Raw genomic sequence first — 18,556 nt, 5'->3', positions numbered from 1 at the left:
GGGAAAAGCACAACAAAAATGTGGAAGTTGTTTAAGTACTTGCTGAAAGGTTTGTCCCACTGAAGCAAGGAAGGGATGGTAGGTTGAAAGAACCATTGGTGACAAGGCATGTGGAACATCTAGTCAAGAGGAAGAAGGAAACTTACTGAAGGTTGAGGAGGCAAGGATCAGACATGGCTCCAGAGGGTTACAAGGAAGGAACTGAAGAATGGACTTCGGAGAGCTAAAAGGGGGTATGAAAAAGCTTTAGCAGGTAGGATTAAGGAAAACCATAAGGCACCCTACACTTACGTCAGAGGATGGCCAGAGTGAGGGTAAGGCCAACCAGGGTTAGTTGAGTAAACTTTTGTCTGGAGTCAAAGGAGGTAGGGGAGGTCCTGAATGAATACTTTGCTGAATATTCATGACTGAGAGGAACCTTGACATTTGCAAGGACAGCGTAAACAGACTGATATTCTCGAACAGGTTGATGTTAAGAAGGACAATGTGCTGAAAATAAGGACAGATAAATCCCCTGGGCCAGATGGGATATACCCATTACTACAGGAAATGAGGGAAGAGATTGCTGTGCATGTGGCAATGATCTTTGAATCCTCACTGTCCACTGGAGAAGTACCAAATGATTGGAGGGTGGCAAATGTTATTCCCTTGTTTAAGAAAGGGAATAGGGATAATCCTGGGAACTACAGATGTCTTACATCTGTGGTGGGCAAGATTTAGAGAAACAGGATTTATGATTAGTTGGAAACTATAGGTTGATTAGAGATAACGTGGCTTTGTGAGGGGCAGGTCATGTCTCACCAATGTTATTGAATTTTTTGAGGATGTGACAACACACATCGATGAAGGTAGAGCAGTGAATGTGGTGTGCATGGATTTTAGCAAGGCATTTAATAAGGATCATCATGGTAGGCTCATTTAGAAAGAAGGAAGCATGGGATACAGGGAAATCTAGCTGTCGTGATACAGAACTGGCTGGCCCATAGAAGACAGGGGGTGGTAGTAGATGGAAAATATTCAACGTGGAACATGGTGACCAGTGGTGGTCTGCAGAGATTGTTTATGGGGCCGCTGCTCTTTGTGATTTCTGTAATTGACTTGAATGAGGAAGTGGAAGAGTGGGTTTATAAGTTTGCTAATAACACAAAGGTCGGTGGAGTGGTGAATAATGTGGAGGACTGTTGTAGGTTGCCACGGGACATTGACAGGATGCAGGACTGGGTTGATAAGTGGCAGATGGAATTCAACCTGGAAAAGTATGAAGTGATTCATTTTGGAAGCTCGAAGTTGAATGCAGAATACAGGGTTAAAGGCAGGATTCTTGGCAGTGTGGAGGGACAGAGTGATCTTGGGGTCCACGTCCATCGATCCCTCAAAGTTGCCAACCAAGTTGGTAGGGTTGTTAAGAAGGGCATATGGTGTGTTGGCTTTCATTAGCAGGGGGATTGAGTTTAAGAGCTGCGAGGTTATGCTGCAGCTCCAAAGACCACACTTGGAATATTATGTTTAGTTCTGGTCACCTCATTATGGGAAGGATGTGGAAGCTTTAGAGACAGTGCAGAGGAGATTTACCAGGATGCTGCCTGGACTAGAGGGCATGTCTTATGAAGAAAGATTGAGGCAGCTAGGGCTTTTCTCATTGTAGTGAAGAAGGAAGAGAGGCGACTTGGTAGAGGTGTATAAGATGATGAGAGGCAAAGATGGAGTGAATGGTCAGAGATCTTTTTCCCAGGTTGGAAATGGCTATCATGAGGGGGCATAATTTTAAGATGATTAGAATAAGGTTTCAGGGAGATGTCAGAGGCAGGTTCTTTACACAGAGAGTGTGGATGTGTGGAATGCACTAAACGAAAGTGAGGACTGCAGATGCTGGAGATCAGAGGCTAGATTAGAGTGATGCTGGAAAAGCACAGCAGGTCAGGCAGCATCCGAGGAGCAGGAAATGAGTCAGGGACCTCCGGCGTGGAGAGATAAATGGAAGGGGGGTGGGGCTAGGGTGAAGGTAGTTAAGAGTACAATACGTATATGGAGGTGGGATGAAGGTGATAGGTCAGAGAGGAGGGTGGAGGGGATAGATGGGAAGGAAGATTGGCAGGTGGGACAGGTCATGAGGATGGTGCTGAGCTGACAGGTTGAAACTGAGGTAAGGTGGGGGAAGGGGAAATGAGGAAACTGGTGAAGTCCCATTGATGCCATGGGGTTGAAGTGTTCCGAGGTGGAAGATGAGGCATTCTTCCTCCAGGCACCAGGTGGTGAGGAAGTGGCAGTGGAAGAGAGGACCTGCATGTCCTCTGCAGAATGGGAGGGGGAATTGAAATGTTGGGCCACGGGGTGGTGGGGTTGATTGGTGCGGGTGTCCCAGAGATCTTCCCTAAAGCACTCTGCAAGAAGGCGTTCAGTCTCCCCAATGTAAAGGAGACCACATCTGGAGCAACGGATGCAATAAATGACATTGGTGGGTGTGCAGGTGAAACTTTGATGGATGTGGAAGGCTCCTTTGGAGCCTTGGATGGAGGTGAGGGAGGAGGTAGATAAGTACATAGAACATTACAACACAGTACAGGCCCTTTGGGCCTCGATGTTCCGCCAACCTGTCATACCAATCTGAAGCCCATATAACCTACACTATTCCATGTACATCCATATGCTTTTCCAATGACGACTTAAATGTACTTAAAGTTGGCGAATCTACTACCGTTGCAGGCAAAGCATTCCATATCCTTACTACTCTGAGTAAAGAAACTACCTCTGACATTTGTCCTATATCTATCACCCCTCAATTTAAAGCTATGCCCCTTCGTGCTGGCTGTCACCATACTTGGAAAATAGCTCTCCCTGTCCACCCTATCTAACCCTCTGATTATCTTATATGTCTCTATTAAGTCACCTCTCAACCTTCTTCTCTCCAGCAAAAACAGCCTCAAGTCCCTCAGTCTTTCCTCATAAGACCTTCCCTCCATACCAGGCAACATCCTAGTAAATCTCCTCTTCACCCTTCCAAAGCTTTCACATCCTTCTTATAATGCGGTGACCAGAACTGTACACAATACTCCAAGTGCGGCCGCACCAGAGTTTTGTACAGCTGCAGCATAACCTCATGGTTCCGGAACTCGATCCCTTTATTAATAAAAGCTAAAACACCGTCTGCCTTCTTAACAACGCTGTCAACCTGGGTGGCAACCTTCAAGGATCTGTGTACATGGACACGGAGATCTCTCTGCGCATCTACACTACCAAGAGTCTTACCATTAGCCCAGTACTTTGCATTCCGGTTACTCTGACCAAAGTGAATCACCTCACACTTGTCCGCATTAAACTCAATTTGCCACCCCTCAGCCCAGCTCTGCAGCTTGTCTATGTCTCTCCGTAACCTACAACATCCTTCGTCACTATCCACAACTCCACCAACCTTAGTGTCATCTGCAAATTTACTAACCCACTCTTCTCCGCCCTCATCCAGGTCGTTTATAAAAATGACGAGCAGCAGTTCACCCAACACCGACCCTTGCGGTACACCACTCGTAACTGGACTCCAGGATGAACATTTCCCATCAACCACCACCCTCTGTCTTCTTTCAGCAAGCCAATTACTGATCCAAACTGTTATATCTCCCACAATCCCATTCCTCCACGTTTTGTACAATAGCCTACTGTGGGGACCTTATCAAACGCCTTGCTGAAATCCATATACACCACATCAACCGGTTTACTCTCATCTACCTGTTTGGTCACCTTCTCAAAGAACTCAATAAGGTTTGTGAGGCACGACCTATCTTTCACAAAACCATGCTGACTATCCCTAATCAAATGATTCTTTTCTAGATGACTATAAATCCTAGCTCTTAGAACCCTTTCCAAGACTTTACCAACAATTTAAGTAAGGCTCATTGGTCTATAATTACCAGGGATGTTTCTACTCCCCTTCTTGAACAGGGGAACCACATTTGCTATCCTCCAGTCTTCTGGCACTATTCCTGTAGACAATGACGATTCAAAGATCAATACCAAAGGCTTGGCAATCTCCTCCCTGGCTTCCCAGAGGATCCTAGAATAAATCCCATCCAGCCCAGGGGACTTATCTATTTTCACACTCTGCAGGATTTCTAATACCTCTTCCTTGTGAAACTCAATCCCACTTAATCTAGTAGCCTGTATCTCAGTATTCTCCTCGACAACATTGTCGTTTTCTAGGGTGAATACTGTCAAAAAATATTCATTTAATGCTTCCCCTATCTCCTCTGACTCCACACATAACTTCCCACTACTATCGTTGATTGGCCCTAATCTTATTCTCGTCATTCTTTTATTCCTTAAATACCTGTCGAAAGCCTTGGGGTTTACCCTGATCCTATCAGCCAACAACTTCTCATGTCTCCTCCTGGCTCTTCTGAGCTCTCTCTTTAGATCTTTCCTGGCTACTTTGTAACCCTCAAGCGCCCTAACTGAGCCTTCACATCTCATCCTAAATAAGCTGCCTTCTTCTTCTTGACCAGAGATTCCACTTCCTTTCTAAAGCTCTCTACAGCTTCCTCCCTGCCTGACAGGTACATACTTATCTAGGACACACAGGAGCTTTTCCTTGAATAAGCTCCACATTTCTAATGTGCCCATCCCCTGAGGTTTCCTTCCCCATCCTATGCTTCCTAAATCTTGCCTAATCGCATCGTAATTGCCTTTCCCCCAGCTGTAACTCTTGCCCAGTGGTATACACCTATCCCTTTCTATCACTAAACTAAACATAACAGAATTGTGATCATTATCACGAAAGTGCTCACCTACTTCCAAGTCTAACACCTGGCCGGGCTCATTACCCAGTACCAAATCTAATGTAGCTTCACTCCTTGTTGGCCTGTCTACATACTGTGTCAGGAAGCCCTCCTGCACACACACTGGACAAAAACTGACCCATCTATAGTACTCGTACTATAGTGTTCCCAGTCAATATTTGGAAAGTTGAAGTACACCATGACAACTACCCTGTCTCTGTCACTCCTATTGAGATTCATCTTTGCTATCCTTCCCTCTACATCTCTGGAATTATTTGGAGGCCGAGAGAAAACTCCCAAGAGGGTGACCTCTCCTTTCATGATTCTAACTTCAGCCCATACTACCTCAGTTGACGGGTCCCCAAACATCCTTTCGCAACTGTAATACTGTCCTTGACCAACAATGCCACACCTCCCCCTCTTTTAAATCTTCTCTGTTCTTACTGAAACATCTAAATCCTGGAACCTGCAACAACCATTCCTTTCCCTGCTCTATCCATGTCTCCGAAATGGCCACAACATCAAAGTCCCAGGTACCAACCCATGCTGCAAGTTCACCCACCTCATTCTGGGTGCTCCTGGCATTGAAGTTGACACACTTCAAACCAACTTCTTGCTTGCCGGTGCCATTTTGTGTCCCTGAAACTTGATTTCGGACCTCCCTACTCTCAACATTTTCTGTACTCGGACTACAATTTTGGTTCCTGTTCCCCTGCTGGATTAGTTTAAACCCACCCCAATATCCTTAGCAAATTTCCTCCCCAGGATATTGGTACTCCTTTGGTTCAGACGAAGACCATCCTGCTTGTAGAGGTCTCACCTACCCCAGAAAGAGCCCCAATTATCCAAGAATCCAAAACCCTCCCTCCTGCACCATCCCTGTCGCCACATGTTCAACTCCTCTCTCTCCCTATTCCTCGCCTCACTAGCACATGGCACGGGCAACAAACCAGAGACAACAACTCTGTTCATTCTAGCTCTAAGCTTCCATCCTAGCTCCCTGAATTTCTGCCTTAAATCCCCATCTCTCTTCCTACCTATGTTGTTGGTGGCTATGTGGACCACGACTTGGGGCTGCTCCCCCACCCCCTTAAGGATCCCCAAAACACGATCAGAGGCATCACGAACCCTGGCACCTGGGAGGCAAACACCAACCGTGATTCTCTCTTGTCCTCACAAAACCTCCTATCTGTCCCCCTAACTATGGAGTCCCCAGTGACTGCTACTGCTCTGCTCCTCTTCCCCCTTCCATTCTGAGCAGCAGAGACAGACTCTGTGCCAGAGCCATGTGCCTCACTGCTTTCCCCTGATAATTCGTCACCCCCATCAGTATCCAAAACGGTATACTTATTGTTGAGGGGAATGGCCACAGGGGGTCCTTGCACTGCCTGCCAGTTCCCTTTCCATCCCCTGACTGTAATCCATCTGCCTTTTTCTTGTACCTGAGGAGTGACTACCTCCCTGTAACTCCTCTCAATAACCCTTTCTGCCTCCCGAATGATCCAAAGTTCAGCTCTAGCTCCAGTTCCCTAACGCGGTTTTCGAGGAGCTGGAGTTGGGTGCACTTCCCGCAGTTATAGTGGTGACCCTTACCTCCCACATTCTGCAGGAGGAACATTCAATTCCATTCCCACTATTCTAAATTCCCAAAGAGACTGTTGAAAAATAAGGAATAAAAAATAAACTCGTTACCTTACCAATCTGGTGCAAAGGATGGGTGGGAGACACTCCCAAGTAGTATTTCGGGTAACGCAACCACACAAATAATTGACTTCCTAGAAGTCCTTCGCTCCTCCCTCACACCTCTCAGCAAATGGAGGTCCCGATGCCTGAAGTAAGGTTTTTAAACAGTTCGACTCACCTTCCCAGAAGTCCTTCGCTCCTCCCTCGCACCTCTCGGCAAATCTGCAACTGTAATACTGTCCTTGACAAACAGGTGGGTGCAGGGTTTGCAATTCCTGCGGTGGCAGGGGAAGGTGCCAGGAGAGGAGGGTGGGTTGTTAGGATGCATGGATCTGGCCAGGTCGTCACAGAGGGAACGGTCTTTGTGGAAAGGGGTGGGTGGGAAATATATCTCTGGAAGTGGTGGAAATGTCAGCAGATGATGTGCTTTAAGCGGAGGTTGGTAGGGTGGAAGGTGAGAACCCAGAGGGTTCTATCCTTGTTGTGTTTGGAGGGGTGGGTTTTGAGGGCAGCGGTGTGGGACATGGATGAGATGTGTTAGAGGGCATCATTGACCATGTGGGAAGGGAAATTGCGGTCTTTAAAGAAGGAGGCCATCTGGTGTGTTCTGAGGTGGAACTGGTCCTCCTTGGGGCAGATACGGCAGAGGCAGAGGAATGGGGAATACAGTAACTATGGAAGGTGGACTGTCCTATGTGGACTGCCAGCAGTGGTAGTAGAGTCAGATACCTTAGGGACGTTTAAGCAACTCTTGGACAGGCATGTGAAAGATAATGTAATGGAGGGTATGTAGGTTAGTTTGATCTTAGAGTAGGATGAAAGGTCGGCACAACATCAAGGGCTGAAGAGCCTGTACTGTGCTATGTTCTATGTAAATAGTTCCATGCATGAGAAACAAGGGTAGAAGAGAGAAAAATAAGGGGCTATTGCTGAGCACAAAGTGCCCTGCGACACAAGAGACAGAAACAAATTCATTTCGCAGGGCAAACTGAAAGTTTCTTTCAAAGACAAGCAAGTCATTCGAGAAAAAAACCTCTAGCATCAGCAGTGTCGTTTCGCACTCTCAAAATAAATGGGGCAGAAGAAAAGAAATCCTGAGTGATTTAGAAATAAGTAAACAGAAAACTTCAGAATGAACTATAGTCATGGCAACTGAAAAATGAACAATAATGTGGAGACAGTGTGATATTCATTAAACATTTTATATCTGTAAGGTTGCCATTGAGGGAAGTAGGATTGAATGTCTATCTTTGATATTTGTAATAAGACAATTTAAATAATTATTGTTAGTAGTGCAGTGGTTAGTGTTTTGCTCCTTTTGTGTAATCACCTTGTTCATTTGTTAAAAGTACTTTGATAGCCTTGTTAACATGATCATTGACCACAATGATGAACAAAAAGCAGGTTTCACACTGGAATCTGATTTATACAGTAATGCCACAAATCACAAAATTTCATTGTTGCTTTTACTTTTCCATCCTCTCAGTAGAGCTCACTTTCATGTTAATAGCATCAGAAAATAGTCATAGAGTTATACAACATCAAAACAGACCCTTCAGTCCAATTCGTCCATGCCAACCAGCTTTCCCAAATTATTCTAGTCGCATTTGCCTGCATTTGGCCCATATCCTTCTAAATCTTTTCCTATTCATATGCCTGTTGAAATGTCTTTTAAAAGTTGTCACTTCACCTACATCAACCATTTCCTTTAGCAGTTCATTCGATATACACACCACACCCTGTGTGGAAAACAGCCCCTGTGGTCCCTTTTAAATCTTTCCCCTCTCACCTTACCACTGTGGCCTTGTATTTTCCCTAGGGCAGGGGAAACTACTTTGCTATTCACCTTATCAATGCCCCTCATGATTTTATAAATTTCTATAAGGTGACCCTTAACCTCCTACGCTCCAGGGAAAAAGTCTCAGCCTATCCAGCCTCTCCTTTATAACTGAACCCCTCTAATCCCACTAACACCTTTTGAAAATCTTTTCTACACTCATTCCAGTTTAATAATATCCTTCCTTTAGCAGAGCTTCACCAATGTCTTATACGGCTACAACATGCTGTCCCAACTCCTACACTCAAACGTCTGATCAATGAAGGCAAGCATGCCAAACGCCTTCTTCACCACCCTGTCTACCTGTGATGCCACTTTCAAGAAACTATGTACCTGAACCCATTGGTCTCTCTGTTCAACACCATTCTCAAGGGCCCTACCATTAACTGTACAAGTTCTGCCTGATTTGTCTTACCAAAATGTAACACATTAGCAGATGGAGTTTAACTTGGATAAATGCAACCTCCACCCATGGTCCAGCTGATCAAGATCCTGTTGTACTCTTAATTAACCTCCATCACTGTATTTATACCACCAATTTTAGTGTCATCCACAACCTTACTAACCGTGCTCCATATATTGTCATCCAAATCATGTACATAAATGATGAAGAACGATGGTTCCAGCACTGATCTCTGCAGTCACATCTTCAAAAAACTCAATCAAGTTTGTGAGATATGATTTCCCATGCACAAAGCTTCACATCAGACAACGTGTGAAGTCAGGAACCTCAGATTAAATGCTGTCTGACTTACTGAATATTTCCAGCATTTCCTATTTTTATTTAAGATTGCTAGCATTTGCAGAATTTTGTGTTGTTTCAGTAATGCATTATGTGGTGCAGGTATCAACCAAACCAATAAATACATCTAAGTGTTCAACAGCAAGACTGCCAAAAACGACACATTTTTCTATTCCCTAACTAGGAAACACTGAGGAAATTGAAGGCAGGCAAGTCCTACTGGATATTTTTAGTAACGCATAAAAATTTCAAGAAGCATTTAAATATCTTGCAATTTACTACTGTTAGTTTCTGCATCATTTAAAAAAAATTAAATAACAATTATTTTGCAAGACTCCATTGTCAAGCAAGTGGAGAGGGAAAGTAGAGTTGTTTAATCATCAGTTAAAACGTGTGGTAATATATGAGGGAGACATACACTTTTGCTTTGCTTCTTTGCAAAGGAAGATGAATGCTCTCTGTGACAACTATTGATCATTGCAGCAACACTAGACATTTGTTGTCTGTTCCTTATAATGTAATGCATGAGATGAATATTCCTTCTAACATATACCTTTTTTCATCTCTTAAGTAAATACAACCATTCAAAATGAGCCGACTTTATAAAACAATTGAGCCCAGTGTCATTGATGATGAAATGCTTGAAGAGGCAGTGAAGAAACAGGGACCGTCAGGAAGAGCTGGGCAAATAGCCCAGTTAGAAGGAATTGAATTCAAAGATGTAAAACATCTTCAACTGGATTACAGAAGTATGCTTTAGATCAATATCTTTTATGACCTAGATAAACAGGATGTTCGTAGATTGTATTATTGATAAAATAATTTACAGAGAATGAATACTTGCATATTATATACATATTTGAAAAATAACTCATTTGATCTGAATGCCTGTGATTATAACTTTGACTGCTAATTTAATTTAAATTTATGAAGTCAACTGAATGTAAAAAATATATCTCAGTGTTATTCAGAGATGGGAGGCCTGAGGAAAAAGGAGCAGAATTTGACTTGTAGTCAGAATATTAGAGGTGGTAGCCAAAAGCTTGACTTAATAAGTGGGTTTTTAAAAAAAGATTTTGAAAGACAGAGAAGTGGAAAGAGAGGTTTAGGGAAAGTGTCTCAGATAATCAGGCTAACAAAGCTGAAGGCACTTAGGTGAAGGAGGGCAAGTGTCAAAGTTTTGACACTGCAGAAAGCTGCAAACTTTTGATGGATTGACAAAGCTGGAATTATGTTTAGAATAACCGGATATTTGAAAGAAAAATAATAACATAGAAGTGGGCATCAAGTGGTCAACTGGAATAAATTCTAAATTGGAATTATCTTGAAAAGCAGTCCTGCCCCCAAAGAAAGTATTTGTACAGATATTTATTTTATCATTATTTGTGTTCTAAAATCTCTGATTGATCTCCCTGTTCAAGATATACTGAAGATTGATAATCTGTGGCAGTTCAAAACACTGACCAAACTCCAGTTAGACAATAACGTAATTGAAAAAATTGAGGGACTGAACACTCTGACCAACATCATGTGGCTAGGTAAGTGCTAAAGAACACAGTACAATCAAATATCTTAGCTTTGCTATTGTTCAGCTATATTTTCGCTAATGAAAAAGACAGCTGTGGAAATGACAAATCAGTCTTTAATTAATTGAATGGCAGACCAGAATTACTTAATATGTTTTTCTAATTCAGAATCACCATAATTGGACTTGCTGATGTGTTCCTGCTGGAAGTGGGTATGTGTCAGTTGAGTGAAAATTTAATTGTATCCTCCAGAGTGAATGAGCCAACCAGTGTGCACTATTTGGGTTCATACAAAAAGACTACTTGGGTAAGGAGGGCATTCAATGTCAATTAGAACAAACTCCAGACCTTGCTTTTTGAAAGACGAGGGGAAAACTGAAAAAAAAACTGAGAAATAGTTTTGCATTAGAAAAGGTGCTTTTTGCCCTCTGATTTGTGCAGAAGCAAGCAGGCCGCAAAATCAAATATTGAAAGTACTCCTGCCAGTTAACAATATGGAGATCAATAATTGTCTAAACACACAAATGATGAATACCTAGACAAGGTCCTGGAAAGCTGATAGTATCTTAGAACTGTAAACATAAAGGAAAGGAGTGTTGTCAGTGAGGGGAAATTGTTAATTTATTTTTCTTCTAGATTTGTCCTTTAATAACATTGAGATAATTGAAGGCTTGGATGAACTGGTTAAGCTGGAAGACCTCAGTCTGTACAGTAACAGAATTTCCAAAATTGAAAATATGGACTCATTAGTAAACCTGCAAGTCTTCTCTATTGGAAAAAATCACATCGATAAACTGGAAAATGTGAGCAATTTAAGTGGGGATTATAATTCCCTTCCGCCACCCAAAATATTTTTTTGATTTTATGATATATTCTTTCCAATGTTTAATATTACTATGCCATTTTCTAAATTACAAGAAATTTGTTCTTGCAGATTATCTATCTCAGAAGATTTAAGAGGCTGCGCACACTAAACCTAGCTGGCAATCCAATGTGTGAAGATGAGCAGTATAGCATGTACATTCCTGCCTACCTGCCTATACTGATGTATCTGGATTTCAGATTAATAGAAAAGACCACAGTGAGTGTTTAATAAGAATAGACCAGAGGTAAACTTTATGTTGGGTTGTAATGATATGCTAGGTGGTGATAATGAAGGACTTGTTTCATGTGACATAACACCTATTTTGCATTCAATTTTCTAAGTGTAGATAACTATTTAAACAAAATGAACTATAGCCAAATGTGCCCGCTGCTAACAATATCGAAGAGCTTCAGGTTTATGTCTTCTTGAGTGAATTCCAATCTTTTTGTACCACTAATGTAAACATATTTTCTGAAACTCTTCAGTGTTGAGAATCCCTGTTTCAACCATTTAATAAGTATTTGAAGCCAACAAATAATCTTTTATTCCTAACCATTAAAAATCTGCATTGCTAAGGTTTCTTTGTGTTGGGAGCATGATGTAAATCTTTAGCTTTCAAGAAACATTGGCCATTTGAACACTGTCAATTTTTTCCCCTAACCACTTCCTTTCCCTATGGCATTGAATCCTTGCTGATATAGGACTCTTAGCAATGGCACCCAGTCTTTTTTTTGTATGTAGAAATGACAGGAACCATTCTTATCTGGTCTGTTCAGTAACTGAATCCAGACCTCTCCAAGGTAGTGTTTGTTATGTTCACAGCCTCTGAAGTACCCTAATATTCCTCTAAGTGTAGATATTTTCCAGTAACCTGTTCAGAGACATCACAGGGAGAAGTTGAATAGGCTTGGGTTGTTTTCCCTTGAGCATTGGAGGCTTAGGGGTGACCTTACAGAGGTTTATAAAATCATGAAGGGCATGGGTAGCGTAAATAGATAAGATCTTTTCCCTGGGGTGGGAGAGTCCAGAACAAGAAGGCATAGTTTTAGGGTGAGGGGGAAAAATTAAAAAGGGACCAAAGGGGCAACTTTTACACATAGAGGGCGGTATGTGTATGAAATGAGCTGCCAGAGGGAGTGATGGAGGCTGGTACAATTACAACATTTAAAAGGCATCTGGATGGTTATATACATAGGAAAGGTTTAGAGGGATATGGGCCAAGTACTGGCAAAAGTGACTAAATTAGTTTAGGACATCTGGTTGGCATGGACAAGTTGAACTGAAGGGTCTGTTTCTGTACTGTACATCTCTATGACTCTATCTGGTCAACGCGGAACTTGAACCAAGGCCTCCAGGCTCAGAGGTAAGGATATTACCATTGCACCACAAGAACTAAGCCATTCTTTGGTGCCTTACCCTGGTGACCATTTTACATATTATTATGATAACTTTCTAACATTGATATGAATATTCCAGTACCTTTTAGAAAGAATCATACAACAAGATTTCACCTTTTAACATTTAATGGTTTCGAACAAACTACAATTAGTTTTGATTAAACATTACTTAGGAGGCAACTAACAGATTAAAGTTCAGAGCAGTTATTCCTTATTAACTCCTCGACATAATGGGAAGTTCTCAATGCTATGTTTATACATGCTGCTCTATTGGCAGAACAGTTGTCTTGTCTTTAAAAATCTCGAGTTCTTGGTTTTCGCAGGATCTCTTCTCCCTACCCTAACGTGATGAATTTTTCCATTCAACAAAGTCCCCCATCACTCAATGTTTCGAGCATAATCAAATGGATTTCCAGTAGCATGATGGGGTAAGAGTGACTGCCCTTAACACCAAAACAGCACTTGACTGAGTGTGACATCAAGGAGCCTTAGCAAAACTAGAGTTAGTGGGAATCAGGACCCCTAGCAAAACTGGAATCCATGAGAATTCACAGGTGGAGTCATACCTAGCACAAGGAAGATAGTGTGGTTGTTGGATTCAATCATCTCTGATTCAAGATATCACTTCAGGTGTTTCTTAGATTTGTCATTCCCAGGTAAGTTTCTTCAGTCTCCACAATACCACCAATCTTGATGTCATCTACAAACTTACTAACTATACCTCCGAAATTGTGACCTCGGCTCAACCATCTTCAGCTATCAATGACCTTCCTTCCATCATAAGGTCAGAAGTAGGAATATTCGCTGATGATTGTGGTATGTTTGATATCATTCACAACTCCTCAGATACTGAAGCAGTCCATGTCCAAATGCAGTAAAACCCAGAAAATATCTAGGTCTTTGGCTGATAACCAGCAAGTAACATTGACATTGTACATGTGCCAGGCAAACACCAACCCAACTAGAGCAAATTTAACCACTGTTCTTTGATGTTAAAATATCTTATGATTGCTGAACACCCCCTCCCCCCCCCCCACCTCTGCTCCTATTATCCGTACCTTGGGGGTTACTCTTGACCAGAAACTAATGGAATACCCGTTTAAATTGTGACTACAAAAGTAGGTTGGAAACTAAGAATCCTGCAGTAAATAACTTTCCTTCTAACTCTGAAAAGACTGTCCATTATTATCAAGGCTTAAGTCAGGAGTGTGATGAAATGTTCCTCACTTGCTTGGATGAGTGAAGCTCTAATAACACTGAAGAAATTTGCTATCATCAAATAGAAAGCATTCACTTGCTTGACACATGTCAACAAACATAGATTCTCTAACTTGATAGAAGTACATGAAATTATGAGAGGCATGGGTAGGGTGGACAGTCAGAGTTCTTTTACCCTGGATGGAAATGTCAAACACTAACAGGCATAAGTCTAGGGTGAGAGGGGAAAGTTTAAAGAAGAGTGCAAAGCAAGTTCTTTTTTTGGTAAAGGGTTGTAGATGCCCAGAACACGCTACCAGGGGAGACGATAGAAGTATATTTAATAGCAACATTTAAGAGGCATTTAGACATAGACATGACCAGGCAAGGAGTAGAGGGATATGGACCATGTGCAGGCAGATGGGAGTATTTTACCATGGTTGGCTCAGACATGGTAGGCCGAATGACCTGTTCCCATGCTATATTGGACTATGTTCTAATATGTGAATCTCAACCATGTGTTAATAGGCTTAAGTTAGGCTCCTCTCAGTGCACAAGTACCCTTACACAAGCCCAAGTTGCAGGCTACATGTACAAAGTATAAATATTTTCTTTGTCTACAAATGTCCAGGCCACCAAATACATTTTTAATCACGTGGAATTGATAGTGATTCTTTTTTCAAAAAAGAGAAGAAGAGACCAGTTGGTCAAGGCCATTAATGAGTAAAACTTAGAGAACAGAAAAGACCCAGGTTCCCCTATGATGAATTAGCAGATCTCAACAAAACCATAGGTGGAATGATGCAATTATATTGATGTCTTTGTAACGGGATGAAATTACCCATCGTTCCAGCTACTGAATGCTGTCCAGCAATCTCAGAATAAACATTGTCAAGAGAAAATGAAAATGAGAATACCAGTGATGTCTCCTGTCATCAAGTTGCCTATTGATAATTAATGAGTAGGTTCACAATGGATGGTAACCATTTATCTGTAACACCAGCAAGGAGCCCATTTCTATTAGCATTGGAGGAAGGAAAGAAATTAATAGGAAAAGGATCCCCATTTTTGTAAGTGAATGGTACTGTTTACTGGAGTTTAACAAAACTATTATTTCTATGTATCACCACAATTACAGTAGGACAGAGAAGAAAAAATAAGAGAATTTAAAAAATATATTTATTCTATCAGGGATGTAACATGCTGTGTGAAAGGGTCATAGACTGTGGGAAAGCATGTTAAGATCTGCCAAGCAGAATTCCAGACCTCAGCTACACCTCAGTAGGATGGTGCCAAGTTCAGACCTGAATCCACACACCAGCAAGAAGAGAATGCATCCTCAATGTTTTAACTGTAGCCTTTGCTCAATTTGTAGCTTTCTTGACTCTGAGTCAGTTGATAGAGTGGAAGCACCATTCTAGAAACTTACATATAAAATCTGAGCTGACACTCCAGTGCAATGCTGAAGGAATGTTGGTGGTGCTATCTTTTAAATATATTACTAAATTCAGGTCCTACAGTATTAGATGTTTCCGCTGGATCTAAAAATATCAAATCATTATTTCAAAGATGAACAGATTAGTTCCTTCTGGTGTTTTTGCAAACATATATCCCTTAACCAACATGACTAAAACAGATTATCTGCTCATCATTATTGGCCTGTTTACGAGAGCATGTATGCAAATTGGATGCCACATTTCTTGCATTACAACAGTGATTACATTTCAAAACAATTAATTGGCTATGAAGGGCTTTGCAACATCCTGAGGTCATGAAAAGTACTTCTTAAATCTTTAATTTTGAGGCGTCTAGATTCACCATTTTGACATAGATCAAAGTGCAGTTACCAGTCACATGCACTGTAATATTGATGATAGCTTACTCAGATATCAAAGGAAGTAGAAAAGAAAATATTGTTTGCAAAAGTCATGAATTCAAAAATCTCTATTTGTTATAGAAAGAAATTGCTTTAGAAAAGCATCACAGTGCTGTTGCAAATTTGATGTACCATGAAGACATAGCATTTAAAAAGCTCGAGAAGATAAGGTTACAAGAGGAGGAACTGGCTCTACATAAGGTAAGAAAGCCTCTTGTATAAACTAAGCATACATTAGCAATCACATCTTCACATAATCTTTTTTAGTGAATGTTCAGTTCCTTGTAATACATACTTCATTTCAAATTAATATCTTGATCTAATTCAGGGAAGCAATAAAAACAAACTGAAAGGGAAAAATCAAATCCACTGCGTACTTTTCTCCCTTAAGCCCTGTTCAGTGTCATTTACTGAAAAGTAACATGTGTGCAATGACAGCTCATTTCCAGATCAGAATTCAAAATTGAGAAAACAAAGATAAATCAGCAAAGGTTCTCACAATATCAGGCAAGAACATCTCCAATGAGATAAATATAACTGTTACGCCTTGATGTACAATGGTTTTGATGTCACTGAATCTCCATCCATCAGCGTCCTGAAGATTACCATTGACCAGAAATTGAACTGGATCAACCTTATAAATACAACAGTTATAATAGCAGATATGAAGCTAAGAATTCTGATGCAAGTAACTCAGTTCCTGAGTCCACAAAGCCTGTCCACCATCTACAAGAGATAGATTAAGAGTGTGGTGGAGTACTCATTGTTTCAATGAATGCAGCTTCAACAATACCCAAAGAGTTTGACACTGTCCAGGACAAAGTAACCTATTTGATCAGTACTCTATGCACCATCTTCAATATTTGCTCCCTGCCTATAATCAATGCACAGTGGCTGCAGTGTGTACCAACTACAAGATGAACTGCTGTAACTTGCAAAGTCTCTTTTCACAGCACCTTTCAAATGGTGTATAGGACACTGTTACCTGCAAGTCCCCTCCCTCGTCAAGTCACACACCACTTGCAACAATATCACATTTCTTCAAAATGGGTCAAAATCTTGGAACTCCTTCCATAAAAGCACTATAGGTCTACATGCACTAGATGGACTGTAACGGTTCAAAAAGATGACTCGCACTGTTGTGGTTCTGTTCGCTGAGCTGGGAGTTTTTGTTGCAAACGTTTCGTCCCCTTTCTAGGTGACATCCTCAGTGCTTGGGACCCTCCTGTGAAGCGCTTCTGTGCTGATTCCTCCGGCATTTATAGTGGTGTGTCTCTGCCGCTTCCGGTTGTCAGTTGCTGTCTGCTGCAGTGGCCGGTATATTGGGTCTAGGTCGATGCGTTTGTTGATAGAATCAGTGGATGAGTGCCATGCCTCTAGGAATTCCCTGGCTGTTCTCTGTTTGGCTTGCCCTATAATAGTGGTGTTGTCCCAATCGAATTCATGTTGTTTTTCATCTGAGTGTGTGGCTACTAAGGATAGCTGGTTGTGTCGTTTCGTGGCTAGTTGGTGTTCATGGATGCGGGTTGTTAGCTGTCTTCCTGTTTGTCCTATGTAGTGTTTTGTGCAGTCCTTGCATGGGATTTTTTCCATAGCCATCACACAAACTGGCTAAAGAGCTACAGCAGAAACTGAAACATCTGATCAGCGGATCCAGACACTCTGTACAGTCAACACAAGAATTCTTGGACATCATCAGAAATATACACATAGACAAGGAAGAAACCATGGTCTCATTCGATGTAACGGCATTGTTCACCTCTATTGACAAAACCCTAGCCAGAGAAACAATATCCAACCTGCTGGACATACAGAACAGACAACAGGATGTTGAACCTATTAACAAAGACGGCATACTTAAACTACTGGACCTGTGCCTCACAACACACTTCACATTCAACAACCAGATATATGAACAAATCAACGGAACACCCATGGGCTCACCGATCTCTGGACTCAGAGCAGAAGCAGTAATGTAAAGGTTAGAACAAACAGTCTTACCACAAATACAACCCAAACTCTGGGTCAGATACGTGGACGACACCTTTGTAATCATTAAAAACACAGAAATAGAGAACACACACCGGATCATCAACGCCACACTCACAGGAATCCGATTCATGAGAGAGGAAGAAAAGGACAACCAGCTCCCATTCCTAGACATGATGGTACAGAGAACCCTGAATGGAGAATTCAACACGAAGGTATACAGGACAGCCACACACATAGACCAAGTCCTGAACTATGAAAGCAACCACCCCAACACACACAAACGAAGCTGCATCAGGACATTATTCAAAAGGGCTACAACACACTGCAGCACACCAGAACTACAAAATGAGGAAGAAGAACACCTATACAAGGTATTCACCAAAAATGGATACCCACGCAATTTCATCAACAGATGCCTAAGGGAAAGACAACGGAACGAGGACAAGCCACAACCCAAAGGACTGGCCACACTACGATACATTTCCGAACTGACAGCCAGACTACTGCGACCACTAGGACTCATAACAGCACACAAACCAACAGCCATGCTCAGACAACAACTCACCAGGACAAAGGACCCAATACCCAGCATGAGCAAAACCAATGTAGTGTACAAAATCCCATGCAAGGACTGCACAAAACACTACACAGGACAAACAGGAAGACAGCTAACAA

At 41.8% G+C, this 18,556-nt stretch overlaps 1 protein-coding gene across 1 annotated transcript in view; it reads left to right on the top strand.

The window, feature by feature from the left end:
• The window catches only part of drc3 (dynein regulatory complex subunit 3), a 59,182-nt gene that overhangs the window by 2,298 nt on the left and 38,328 nt on the right, over positions 1 to 18,556 (top strand). Inside the window, exons 2-6 of the mRNA XM_060840291.1 lie at positions 9,600 to 9,777; positions 10,450 to 10,566; positions 11,191 to 11,357; positions 11,489 to 11,635; positions 15,971 to 16,090. Of these exons, the coding sequence (XP_060696274.1) occupies positions 9,618 to 9,777; positions 10,450 to 10,566; positions 11,191 to 11,357; positions 11,489 to 11,635; positions 15,971 to 16,090 (711 nt within the window). The 5' untranslated portion in view covers positions 9,600 to 9,617. The remainder of the gene's footprint in view (positions 1 to 9,599; positions 9,778 to 10,449; positions 10,567 to 11,190; positions 11,358 to 11,488; positions 11,636 to 15,970; positions 16,091 to 18,556) is intronic.

This window comes from Hemiscyllium ocellatum, chromosome 20, assembly GCF_020745735.1.
Source record: "Hemiscyllium ocellatum isolate sHemOce1 chromosome 20, sHemOce1.pat.X.cur, whole genome shotgun sequence".
Taxonomy (NCBI): Eukaryota; Metazoa; Chordata; class Chondrichthyes; order Orectolobiformes; family Hemiscylliidae; genus Hemiscyllium; species Hemiscyllium ocellatum.
This window is presented reverse-complemented; position numbering and strand designations above follow the sequence as displayed.